General features: G+C 45.9%; 1 protein-coding gene across 2 annotated transcripts in view; it reads right to left on the reverse strand.

Annotated features, from left to right (window-relative positions):
- Nucleotides 1-276: 276 nt before the first annotated feature.
- The window catches only part of ACAD10 (acyl-CoA dehydrogenase family member 10), a 38,327-nt gene continuing 25,060 nt past the window's right edge, over nt 277-13,543 (reverse strand). For both annotated transcript variants that reach the window (XM_032876271.1, XM_032876270.1), the window contains exons 9-13: nt 13,166-13,347; nt 7,555-7,705; nt 6,414-6,565; nt 4,879-5,052; nt 277-868 (exon numbers count right to left, since the gene is read on the reverse strand). In XM_032876271.1, coding sequence (XP_032732162.1) covers nt 741-868; nt 4,879-5,052; nt 6,414-6,565; nt 7,555-7,705; nt 13,166-13,347 — 787 coding nt within the window. In that variant the 3' untranslated portion in view covers nt 277-740. The remainder of the gene's footprint in view (nt 869-4,878; nt 5,053-6,413; nt 6,566-7,554; nt 7,706-13,165; nt 13,348-13,543) is intronic.

Here is a 13,543-nt window from a genome sequence, read left to right on the forward strand (position 1 = left end):
TGCCTGCCTCTCTGCCTACTTGTGATCTGTCTGTCAAATAAATAAATAAAATCTTAAAAAAAAAAAAAAAGTAGATGATGGCTGCATCATGGGCAAAATGTGTGCTCCTGAAGACTTCAAATAACTTAAAAACACACATAAGCCAAGACTCCTCCCGACAGAGAACAGCAGGAAATTTCCATCATCAGCTAAAGGGGTGTCCTTGTCTGTCAATAGTTTTCAGTGGACTCCAGCGCTCTGGCTTTGACGTTATGGGGTCTTCAAAGAGAGACTTAATGAACTGACGCATTTTATTTCACACGGCTTCACATTTACATCATACAAATATGTATAAAATAATGAGCCCAGGAAGTGAGAGCTTGAGTCATCTTGAGCTGGCTTTCCCCGATGACGATGCAAGGCCAAGATGAATTCACCTCGGCTCTCCTGTCTCTTCCCTGCTCCCAAGGGGAACAGACGTGTCCGGTCAGTGAGCTGAGGTCCTGCCCTGTTGACATCTTACCGGCTCACAACACGCCGCTCTCCGTCCAGCTGTGCCGGCGGCGGGGAGGCCGTGGCTCTGACTCCGCGGGGTGCCGCGGTCACTGAGACAGGTCCCTGAGAGGTGCGGAAAGACCCTCTGGACAGAGAACCAGAGCGCCCTTTGAGGCCTGAGCTGGGGAGAAGTCTGTGAGCTGCTCGAGCGGGTGGGGGGGTTGCTCAGCAGGGGCCATGACCGGCCTGAGTGCAGCAGGACCTCATTAGTGGTTTTGTGGTGGCATCTCTTTGAAAACCCGGAACCCTTCCTTGACTGCAAAATCCCAGGCCAGATTAGACACATACTCAGTCGGCTTTTCATTTTGTTCGGCGGCTGCCAAGCCTGCTTGCCCTAAGCAGAAGCAAAGAATAACAGTGATTACTCCCAAACGACCCTCCATAATAATGCTGTTAGCATCTCCTAGCATTTGCTGAGCACTTGCCACGTTCCAGACACGGTGCTAAGTGCTCTGCGTGTATGATTATAGCTCACTGAATTCCCGAAGCAACTGATGATTTTATTCCCCACTTTATGGACAAAGATCTGGGTCTCAGAGAGAAGGCGTGCCCACGCTGACATCAGTGGGTGGGAGCCAGGAGTCAGGCTTGGCGGCAGGACTGCTCCCTGCTCCTCCCGTCTAAAGAAAATAAATGAAATCAGGAAGATCCCCAATATTTCTGCTGTTGCCGCTGAGCTTAGATTTTCTGTCATCCCCACCCTCACTGCCCTGGGTTTTCCTGAAGTATATCTATGAATACTTCATTGATGTCTAATAACAAAGATTTAAAAACACACAATACCATCATCACGCTTAAAAAAGTTAGCTGTGCCTCCTTGATGTCATCAACTGTCCAGACGGTCCAGTGAGAATTCAAATTTCACAGACCATCTCGTAAATTTTTTATAGGGATCTAAAGATTGAAACGTTATATAATGACTGTGTGTCTTTTAAATCCCCTCCCCCCCTTAAAATATTTTATTTATTTATTTTACAGAGAGAGAATGGGAGCGCCAGAAAGGAGGGAAGGAGGAGCAGAGTGGCAGGGACAGGGAGCGAGAGAATCTGAGGCAGACGCCTCACTGAGCGTGGAGCCCTGTGTGGTACTTGGTACTCGATCTCATGACCCTGAGATCAACCTGAGCTGAAACCAAGAGTCGGTGCTCAACCGACTGAGCCACTCAGGTGCCCCTTAACTCCCTTGTGATCTGCAGGTTCAATTTTCATCCTTTCTCTTTCTCCCTGACAATCATTTGTTGAGGATTCTGTGAAGTGTCCAGAATCTGGAGTTGGTGAGCGGCTGTGCCCGGGGGGTCCTGTTTAACTTGCTCGTCTGAACCCTCTGTTTCCTGTGAGTTGGCAGTTAGCACGACAGATTCAGTTGGATCTGGGTCTGACTCTGGGAGAAGCACCAGCCAGTACACAATGTCTGGCTATCTCTCTCTTCCTGATGTTAGCCCCGTTGATGTTTATTTTCCAGATCCATTAATGTATTAGGGGTAGAAAATTGGTGATCTGTTAATTCTGTCATTCTGCCTGGGATGCTTTCCTAGAGAGAAACTTCCCCTCCTCAGTTACTTGGTTAGCCTGATCTAGAACTTGTACACGACAGGCATGATAAATCCTTGACTTTTCCCCCTTTCTTTATCCATTTTTAGAATCACGGATTGCTTCCCTGGTGTCCTCCAAAGCCATCAATGAGATTTTGACTCTGTTTTAGCGTTGCTCTTTACTCTTGGATGTAAACACACTTGATGAGTTCCCATCCATTTCAGCTTCATCCTTGCTGGTGCTCAATGTCTCCTGTCATTAGCCAGTAGGGGCCTATTCAGGCTGGCTCCTGAGTGCTGTAGAGATGACCCCAGTTGTCCTCAATAGCTCCCTAGCTTATTGGTACAACAAGGTGTTCCAGGCTCACTTGTAGACATCCTGCCCTTGACCTGAACACAACCACTTTTCTAAGAAGTCCCAGTTCCTTCTGGTGGGAAAGGAATTTAGAGATTATGACAGGGGGAAAACTGGGAGTACATAGTGCTACTGGGACTTTTCTAGAACTTTCTGGGACTTTCTAGGACTTTCTGGCAGGGTCTATGTGCTTTCTTTCCGCCTGTCCTCCGTTCCACAGAGGAAGCAAACTGTAATCTGCCCAGAATTCTAGCTTCTTAACTAATTTAGGAGAGAGATGATTTCATTTGCTATCCTGTGAGATTTAGAATTAAAACAAATAAGATTGTGCCATACTCTCATATATATGTGAACATTCTATAGGTGATATGTTCATTTATATATACATAACTGATTCAACCGTCAACACTTAACGTTTCTTCCCAGGAGTTCAGATGCACAAGATATAATGCATAACTAACTCCCAGCTAGTTCAATAAAGCATTTCCCCATGTATGTCGACGCACCATGTAAGAAAACACAATCTTTTTTTCTCCTTCAGGAGTCATCTTACTGGACAATTTGGCAACATCTACAAAATTTTAAAATGCACATACTTTTAACTTAGGAATTCCAATTCTGGGGATTTATCCTTTAGGTATATTCACAAATGTCTGAAAAAGGATGTTCACCATCCATCATTTGTGATTGCAAAAATGTGCAAACCATCCAAGAATACCTCAATAGGAGAATGGGTTAAATGAATCACACTACATTCATACAATGGAATGTTCTATAGAAATCAAAAAGAATGATGTATATCTAAACATACTTATGTGGAAAGGTCCCTCTCAATATTGTTGGTTTTGTTTTTTTTTTTAAAGATTTTATTTATTCATTTGACAGACAGAGATCACAAGTAGGCAGAGAGGCAGGCAGAGAGAGAGAGAGAGGAGGAAGCAGGCTCCCCGCCAAGCAGAGAGCCCGATGCGGGGCTCGAGCCCAGGACCCTGGGATCATGACCTGAGCCTAAGGCAGAGGCTTTAGCCCATTGAACCACACAGGCGCCCCCCTCTCAATATTGTTAAGTGCAAAAAACAAGCAGGGAATATATCTTACATTGTTGTGAAGTATATCTATGATAATCATATATATCCTATACATAAACACATCATATCTTATATATGTACATATACAAATATTTCATAGGAACCGTTAAGCATAAAAAAATTTAAAATCAAGGTACTAAAAATGCATGTAGGCTGGTCACATCTTTATAAAACTTAGAGGGTGGGAGCCTGGGTGGCTCAGTTGGTTAACCATTAGCCTTCGGCTCAGGTCATGACCCCAGGATCCTGAGATCGAGCCCCGGACCAGGCTCCTTGCTCTGTGGGGAGTCTGCTTCTCCCTCTCCCTCTGCTGGTCCCCCTGCCTGTGCACTCACACTCTGTGTCAAATAAATAAATAAATTAAATAAATAAAATCTTTTAAAAACTTAGAAGACAGAGACACACAAAAAGTTGGGCGGGGGGCGCCTGGGTGGCTCAGATGGTTGGGCATCTGCCTTCGGCTGGGTCCTGATCTCCAGGTCCTGGGATTGAGCCCCGCCTCGGGCTCCGGGCTCGGCAGGGAGTCTGCTTCTTCCTCTCCCCCTGCTGCTGCTTGCTCACGCTCTCTCTCTCTCTGTCTCAAGTAAATAAATAAAATCTTAAAAAAAATTGGGGGGCCCATTAAGGGTAGTATTTATCTTTGAGAAATGATACTGAGAAGGAAAATAATTTTGTATTCTTTTTTTTTTTTAAGATTTTATTTATTTATTTATTTGACAGAGAGAGAGAGAGAGATCACAAGTAGGCAGAGAGGCAGGCAGAGAAAGAGAGAGGGAAGAAGGCTCCCTGCCGAGCAGAGAGCCCAATGCGGGGCTTGATCCCAGGACCCTGAGATCATGACCTGAGCCGAAGGCAGAGGCCCAACCCACTGAGCAACCCAGGCGCCCTAATTTTGTATTCTTTATGATTTAATTCTTGCCATGTAGGTTTTTACTTTATTTTTTGTATGTTAATAATTTTTAAAAGTTTGGGGCACATGGGTGGCTCAGTTGGTTGAGCGTCCAGACTCGTAATTTAGGTTCAGGTCATGATCTCAGGTGACGAGATCGAGCCCCAAGTCGGGCTCTGTGCTCAGTGGGGAGTCTGCTTGAGATTCTCTCTCTGCCTCTGCCCCTCCCTCCACTTGCACATGGTTGCTATCTCTCCCTCTCATAAATAATTAACTCTTAAAAAATAATTTTTAAAAGTTTAAATATTTTAAAGAATATATACATGCCATTAATGACAGATGGTGGAATCAACCGAATCCTATAGAATTCTGGCAAATTGGTCCCTCTGAAGCCTCTGTGGCCACAGTGGTGGCAGTGGGGGAGGGGCTTCCTCCAGGGAGAAGCTGCGTGGCTGTCACTCAGACCCTAAGGCAGCATTACCTGGGAGCGAGCGCTTGTGGACTCCTTGCAGGATTATGGCCATTCGGAAAAAGGACAAAGCCATGTAGAAGTTCCAGTTCTCAGGGGGAGGGATCTCCGAGTGACGGCAGTACATTCTGAGATACTCCTCTGCCGTAGGGATTCCCAGCTGAGTGAGATCACAGTCACGCAAACCTGAGGCGACAAACAGAGCCATCTCTGTGCGGGCAGTCAGTGACCGCCCACTCCCCTGTGGCTGCAGGGATATAAATTATGAAAATCACTTTCTCCCTTGGCAATGAGCTTCACAGCTAGTTCACAGCCTCAGCTCTGTATTTCAGCAGCTCTTCTGCCCTCACGAGGCTGGGATCCCAGCACGAAGCTATTCACAAATCGACCCTCAAAAGTTTCAGACTAAATTGGCAGTAAAGTGGGGTGCCTGGGTGGCTCAGTCGGTTAAGCATCTGACTCTTGATCTCAGCTCAAGTCTTTTTTTTTTTTTTTTAAGATTTTATTTATCTACTTGAGAGAGAATGAGTGAGAGAGAGCATAAGAGAGGAGAAGGTCAGAGGGAGAAGCAGACTCCCCAAGGAGCTGGGAGCCCGATGTGGGACTCGATCCCGGAAGTCCGGGATCATGACCTGAGCCGAAGGGAGTCGCTCAACCAACTGAGCCACCCAGGCGCCCCTCAGCTCAAGTCTTGATCTCAGGGCTGTGAGTTCAAGACCCACATTGGGCTCCATGAGTGGGGTGGAGCCTATTAAAAAAAAAGATCCTGCCAAATTATGAAAAAAAAATTAACAACAAATAATGTTTTTTACTGATTTGCTTCATTTGTAATCTTTTCATGGCTTAGAAGCATGTAGCACATTTTGTTCCTAGGATTTTGTCCAGGAGTATACTTTATAATATAGGCAAGGTTATTCCTACAAAGATGTTCACTGCTTTTTTGTGAGGGCTCGGGGGATGTAATAGAAAAGAAATCAGAAATAAATTAAATATCTAAATAGGAATCAAACATCTTGATTAAATTGATTCTATTCAATAAAATCCTATTCCATGATTAAAAATGATGCTATAGAAGAAATACTTAATAGCATGAAAACATGTCCAAAATATGTAATTAAGTGAAAAAAGGGAGGCCATAAAGTCATTGAATCGCATTTTCATTTAAACAAACGTATGTATGCATGCAGAAAGATGAAAATGTTGGCAATGGTCATGTCTGGGACTATCCACGACTTTAACTTTTTCTTTTGTTGTCTGTTGGCTGCAACATTTTAAATAAATTTGTATTTTTAATTTAGAAAATTAAATAGAAATTAGTTGTGTAAAAACACAAGAGGGGTCTATGCACATATCCTTCTCACTTAAAATACACCCTATACCCATCTCCCCCTGCGGACAGAAATGCATTCCAAGTGCACTTTCCACCCAAACCACCAGGACCTCAATTTCACTCACCCAGGCCATCAGCCATCACTGCTACTTTTGTGCCTCAGGTGCTTTGAGAATGGAGCTGCCTCTTCCCTCCTCCCTCCAACCCCAGTTCCTACCTCGCAGCAGAGAGCCAGGAAAACTGGATGGCAGGTAGTGAGCCAGGCAACTGAAGGCCACGTCTGCAAGGGGATCACCTAAGTTAGAGAGCTCCCAGTCAAGGACAGCAAGCACCTCGGCCTTCTCTGGATGGAACAGCAGGTTGTCCAGCCTGAACAAGAAGGAATGTGGAGAGACAGCTCTAAGGAAACTGAGCATTGGGGTGTGTTCTGTGCTGAGGGTCTTCCATTTGCCCCTCCCAGTGTCCTCCCTACCCTCTCAGCCCCTCGGTGCCCCTGTCCGCTAGCTCCCCTGCCCTCTGGCTCAGGTGGACCCAGCCAATGAGGACACCATCAGGAGACAGGAATGGGGGCAGGTGGCTGAGGGGCTCTGTATCCCTCTCCCAGAGCCCAGTTTGGGTCAGGTAGCCCTATCCACAAGGCGATCCTCTCTGGGTTCTGGTAATTCCTCCTTCCCTGTGATGGGTTCAAACAGGTCTGCAAGTTCTTGGACACGCCTTCCACGAAAGGAAGAGTCTAATTCTTTGCTGCTTGAAGCCTTCGGCTTCTAACAAATACAACAGGCAAGTGAGACTACGTGAATCCAGAGCCTCAGAAAAGGGGATCAACTTCCAAACAGCCCGGCCTCTCTTGGAATGCACACCTTTGCAGCCCTGAGCACCCCCAGGGATGAGGCCAGCTCTCCAGAAGCAACCATGCGGGGACCACAAGCAGACAAGAGAGGCCCAGGGAGCCCAGCTGTTCAATCTTCTCTGCCCCAGTGCCAGGCATGTGGGCGGCCCCCAGCCTGACCGCCACCCCAGCTGAAACAGACTGCGGATTCGTGAGCAAAACTACGGCTGTCAGTCTGCAGCCATGTGGTTTGGGAGATCTGTATGTAGCCTTAGTAACTGGATCACGCGTGTGCACTTTCACACCTGGGGGCAGTTAGGCAGCCCACCATCATTACCAATTATCTGGCCCCAAATGTCACCGGGTCAAGGTGGAGAAACCCCACCTTAGAAGGCCACGCACAGGGAGATCCCTTGTAAAGGGAATCACCCTCCACTGTACGTCAGGCTCAGGCCAGCTGCTTCATTTCCCCTTCAAGTGCCCCACCCACCGTTTTTCACCATCTAGACATTGGCCGCTCCTCACAGACCTGAAGTTCCCGTGCACCACTGTCGTCTTCTGTTGCTTGGGAAGATGGCGGGGCAGCCACTGCATGAGCCTCTCCATTGCCGGGATGGTGCCCGTTTCTGAGGCTCGATACTGCTTAATCCAGGTTTGCATCTGCTGTGGAATATAGTCCTCTGAGGGAAAGAGAATTTGAACATGGTAGGCCACTCTAACATCCTATCCTCCAAAGGTTCCAGAAAGTAACCAAAACACTGAAAGCGCTGGTAGTGCTCTCCTGATGACCAAGGCATTTCTCACAGGATGCTTCTGCCACCGTGGCTGGATCAGTGGGACATGGGTGTCGCTCCCAGCCACAAGGCCTGCGAGCCTGATCCCTGGCCTCTCAGACATCCTACCAGCTTCCTAACAGCCTTCAAGAAATCCCTTTTTGGCTAGACAACAGTGGTTGGCTAAGCGCAGGGACTGGGGCCAGACTCCCTGGGTGTGACTCCCAGCTCTGCCATTCTCTGCCTTGTGATCTCAGACACATCACTTGACCTCTCTGTACCTCAGTTTTTCTTCATCAAAGAGATGCTCCTTAGAGTTGCTGGGAGGATGAAGTATATAAAGCCCCTGGAAATGTTCCTGGCATGTAGTAAATTCTACATGAGGATTTGTTATCATTACTCAGTTGCTTGCTAAGAAACCCAAGAGATTCTACCATTGAGGAACTTGTGAGTTCTGTCTGGGACTGGACACTGGAAGGAATTCTGCAGTCAGCTTGGCTCCCAGTCAAGGTCTTCAATTGATGTAACTGCACCATCCTCCCTTGGCTGTTCTGTATGAACACACAGACAACTTCCATAGGGCTATTGTGAAGACTAACCAAACGGGTTAGTAAGACTAACGGGTTAGTAAGACTAACGGGCCAAATACTGAGCTGCATAGAAGGCCGCTCAGTTTGTCCTGATTTATTGTCAACTGGCAATTATTAATTGTCCCTATTAATATAATAATAAACGTGTCAGGTCCCTGGCTCTAAGCCAAGCCCTCCTTTCTCAGCTGAGAGAAAAATGGTCCACAGAGGCTGATGGGTTTGAAGACAGGTTCCTTCTGTGGAGTCCTCCGCACAGCTGGACCATCCAGACACCTGCCCTTTGCCCTTTGCAAGATCTTGCTGGGCCATGGGAAGTGGAGCTCAAAGTCCATAGGAATTTAATCCAAAACAAATCAAGTCTTTAGAATTATAGAATTTACAGAAGACAGAAGTAAATAAAACCGTGAGGAAATAATCAAGATAAATATATAACACAACTGACTTGGTCTGTTAAAAATTTCATTGAAAAAAAGAGATGGGAGGGACTGTTCTAGATTCTTTGATCAGATCCCGATTTGGGGGGGGGAACTCATTTATAAAAGATTTAAGGGGAGGGGTGCCTGGATGGCTCAGTCAGTTAAGCATCCGACTCTTAATTTTGGCTCAGGTCATGATCTCAGGATCCTGCGATCAAGCCCCACATCTGGCTCCATGCTCAGTGCAGAGTCTGCTTGAGATTCTTTCTCTCCATCTGCCCCCGCCTTCTCTCTCTCTCTAAAATAAAGAAATCATTTTTAAAAAGCTATAAGGGGATAATTGATGAAATATATCTGAATATGGAGTGGGTTTTAAATATTCAGGGAAAGTTCTAAATTTTCTTTAATGTGAGAGTAGTATTGGGGATCGTCCTTATTTTTAGGAAATGTATACTGAAGTATTTAGGAGTCAAGTGCTAGGGTCTCTACAGCTTTGTTAAATATATATAATTATATATAGAGAGAGACAGAAACAGAAGGAGAGGGAGAGGGAAAGAGAAGTGAATATGGCAAAAGTTAACCCCTGTTAATGGCGCCTGGGTGGCTCAGTGGGTTAAGCCGCTGCCTTCGGCTCGGGTCATGATCTCAGGGTCCTGGGATCGGGTCCCGCATCGGGCTCTCTGCTCAGCAGGAAGCCTGCTTCTCTCTCTCTCTCTCTCTCTCTCTCTCTCTGCCTGCCTCTCTGTCTACTTGTGATCTCTCTCTGTCAAATCAATAAATAAAAAAAAAAAAAAAAAAAAAAAAAAGTTAACCCCTGTTAAAATTAGTAGTGGGAATATGTAGTTACTCATTGCACTATGTACAATGTACATAGTACAATAGTACATATGTACTATTCACATTTCTGTAAGTTTGTAAATTATAATCACAAGTTAAATACAAAGACCATAGGAACTGAGTTAGGCGCCTGGGTGGCTCAGGTGGTTAAGCGTCTGACTCTTGGTTTTGACTCAGGTCATGATCTCAGGGTTGTGGGATCGAGCCTTGCCTCAAGATCCATGCTCAGGAGGAGTCTGCTTAAGGATTCTCTCCCTCTGCAGCCCCCACCCCCCAGCTCACATGCAACTATGCACACTCTCTCTCTCTGTTTCTGTCTAAATAAATCTTTAAAAAAGAAACACACACACAGGACCTGAGCCTTTGTGAAAGGAGCCTTTCAGGAAAATCTCCTATACTGGGACGCCTGGGTGGCTCAGTCGGTTGAGCATCTGACTCTTGATTTAGGCCCAAGTCATGATCTCAGGATTGTGAGATCAAGCCCCACATTGGACTCCATGCTTAGTGCAGAGAGTTTTCCCTCTCCCTCCGATTCTCCCTCTGCTCTCTCTCCCTCTCTCTCTTTCTCAAATAAATCAATAAATAAAATCTTTTTTTTTTTTTTAAAGGAAAATCTCCTATACGGTTTTGGGACCTCCCACCCCAAACACACCAACCAACGCTGCACACATTCTCTTCTCATGGGAAACAGATGCAGCTGCCCCTGTATCTGGCTCTGTTGGCCACTGGCTGCTATCAACACTGCCAAGGCACTGAAACATTTTTCTTCAAGCAGACTGCCCCTCTGGGATAAGAAAAGAGGATTATGTACTCCCTGTAGGTCACTGGAGATAGAAAGGTTCTTTGTGGTAACTGGACTGTACCTAAAGGATCTTTGTCAAAAGTGCCGCTTTTTTTTTTTTTAAGATTTTATTTATTTATTTATTTGTCAGAGAGAGAGAGAGAGAGAGCACGAGCAAGCGGTGGTGGGGGAATGCAGGCTCCCCACTGAACAAGGAGCCTGATTCGGAACTCGATCCCAGGCCCCCAGGATCATGACCTGAGCCGAAGGCAGCAGCTTAACCAACTGAGCCACCCAGGCGTCCCATCAAAAGTTCCTCTTAATTAGAAATCATGTTTGTGTGCAATCTCTTTCTCTCTTATTTTTTTAACAAACGTAAATGTGTGCTCTTGAATAGATACTACATACACAAGGCTTGGAATAAAGTGACAGAAGGGCATACGGTACTCTTTCTCCCACCCTCTGCCAGCCACTCAGCTCTTTTTCCCAAAGGCAACCCACGTGATGAGTTTCATGGAGATAATCACTTGTGCAAGCAAATATTTAAATGTATTTGAATATGTAAATTTATTCAAATATGCCACCCTGTACACAAATGGTGGTATCTATTTATAGCCAATGCCCTGCCCAGCAGCTGGATTCCTGACATCACCGGGGAAATTGCAGGTTTCTTGAAAAGGGAGAGCTGATGCGTCCCTGATCAGTGAACCCAAAGCATGATGAAGCTGCTTTATGCTATCAAGCTCAAAACACAGCCTGTGGCCCAGGATGCCGGCCCTTGGCTCACGTGAAATCACATCAGATTTCTGCTCTGCCTCTTTGCGCTAAGAGGTCAGTGAAAAAAGCATCAAAACAGTCTCCTTTAAAAGTAAAAGGCAACGGATCCACTCAGCACAGAAGCTGCTGTCTGTCCAGGGCAGGACGTCACACTGCCCATCACTGCACCTGCCTGAGGCTTTACCTTCATTCAAAGCACAGGGACAGCTACCACCTGTGAGGGAGGGAGTGCAGGACATTTTTTTTTTTTAACCCAACTTTTACTACCTTACTATAGAGAAAACTATAACAAAGTAAGGAGACTTGCCCAAAGTCCCTGACAAATTAGCATCCAACTTCTGCTCCAATGCTCTTTCCATCTTGAAACATGGATCAATATGGACAACATGTGTTGTCTTTGCCTATTGGCCTTTTTATTGGGGATGACGGCTGCCAGATCAAATACAGGATACCCAGTTAAATGTGAATTTCAGATAAACAACAAATACATTTTTATTTCCAAATGAGGTGGAGGGGAACCCACACTGAGTTGGTATCCCTAGTCAACAGGTTAGAATATGGGGGAAATGGGGGCACCTGGGTGGCTCAGTGGGTTAAGCCTCTGCCTTCGGCTCAGGTCGTGATCTCAGAGTCCTGGGATCAAGCCCCGCATTGGGCTCTCTGCTCAGTGGGGAGCCTGCTTCCCCCTCTCTCTCTGCTTATTTGTGATCTCTCTCTCTCTCTCAAATAAATAAATAAAATCCTAAAAAAAGAAAAAGAATATGGGGGGAATGGATCTGGCTGTCCTTGGAAAGGATGGGGAGTACCCCCCTCAATTTGGGCTGGGAAGTCAGCAAGCTTTCTCTTTTGTAGCAAAGTGTTTCAAACTGATCACTTGTGGGGACTCAGATCATGTGCCTGTGGAGAAGTGGAACTTTAGGTGACTTGGCAGAAAGGGCAGGAGGTTGATGTACGCGGGAGATGTACATGGGAGACTGAAGCTTCTGATGTGGTCCTATCGAAAACACATTTTGGCTAAAAGCAAAGAAAGAAAATACAGCTTAGCTGGAAGGTTCTTTTTGACTAGAGCCAAGCATACATACTGATCAAGAGTCAGATACTCTTGAACTTTCCAGGGCAGAAAAAGTGAAATTCTTTGGCTCGTGCTAAAGTTGGTGCATGGAGACATGGTGATGGTGGTTTTAAAATCATGTGTGTTTGTCAAATATATAGAAGGTTACACTTCAATACACCTGACTTAAAAAAAAAAAAAAGAAAAGAAAAACAAGGAAGGAAAAAAAACTGACAATAACAATGAGGACGAGGAGCAACTGGAACTCTCAGAGAGTAAAAGACAAGCAGAAACACACTCGACCAAGAAAGTGCCTTGGCATAATGGCATTTTAAAAGTCTATCCCCATTGAAAAGAATATTTAGGGGAAAGAGTATAAAACAGAAGAAAGTATTCTTTTTAAAGATTTTATTTTTATTTATTTATTTGACAGAAAGAGAGAGAGAGAGAGAGAGAAATCACAAGTAGGCAGAGAGGCAGGTAGAGGGGGCGGGGGAAGCAGGCTCTCCGAGGAGCAGAGAGCCAGATGCAGGACTCGATCCTAGGACTCTAAGATCATGGCCTGAGCCGAAGGCAGAGGCTTAACCCACTGAGCCACCCAAGCACCCCAGAAGAAAGTATCTTAAGTACTCTTGGCCAGTACCAGAAAAAATAAAGATTGAAATGGTCCAGCAAGATCAAAGTTGCAGGGGAGAGAGATTCTATAGCCCAGGAAGGGATGAATCTGAGGATAACGTATTAGGTAAATGACACCTCCATTAAAATGAAACTGGATATCCAAGTAGGGGGCTAAGAAGCCCCCCTCACAGTTAGCAAACACCAGGTGCGTGAACACCTTGACATCATGCAAATCCTGAGGATAAGGGCACCAATGAGGAACCCGTCAGCACAAAAGAGAAATGGCAGCCTGCTCACCGTGTTTCCTGTAGTCTTCTAAGCCTGCAGCCTTGAGGTCCACACTGTGAATTTTGCACAAGACTCTGTTCATGGCAGTGTATATGGCCCGCCTCTGGCTGGGCTCCAAGCCTGGCAGAGAGGGGTCTCTGTAGATGAGGCCTGGGCAGTACTCCATCAGATAGAAGGGCGTGCCGATGACCCTGGGAGGGACACAGGTGGGGGGTTTCAGCCCAGCTTAGGCTGTTAGGGCATTGCTCTTTTTCTTTTTTTTTTTAAAGATTTTATTTATTTATTTGATAGAGAGATCACAAGTAGGCAGAGAGGCAAGCAGAGAGAGAAGGAAGCAGGCTCCCCGCTGAGCAGAGAGCCTGATGTGGGGCTCCATCCCAGGACCCT

Source organism: Lontra canadensis, unplaced genomic scaffold (assembly GCF_010015895.1).
Source record: "Lontra canadensis isolate GAN:19392208 unplaced genomic scaffold, GSC_riverotter_1.0 scaffold58, whole genome shotgun sequence".
Lineage (NCBI taxonomy): Eukaryota > Metazoa > Chordata > Mammalia > Carnivora > Mustelidae > Lontra > Lontra canadensis.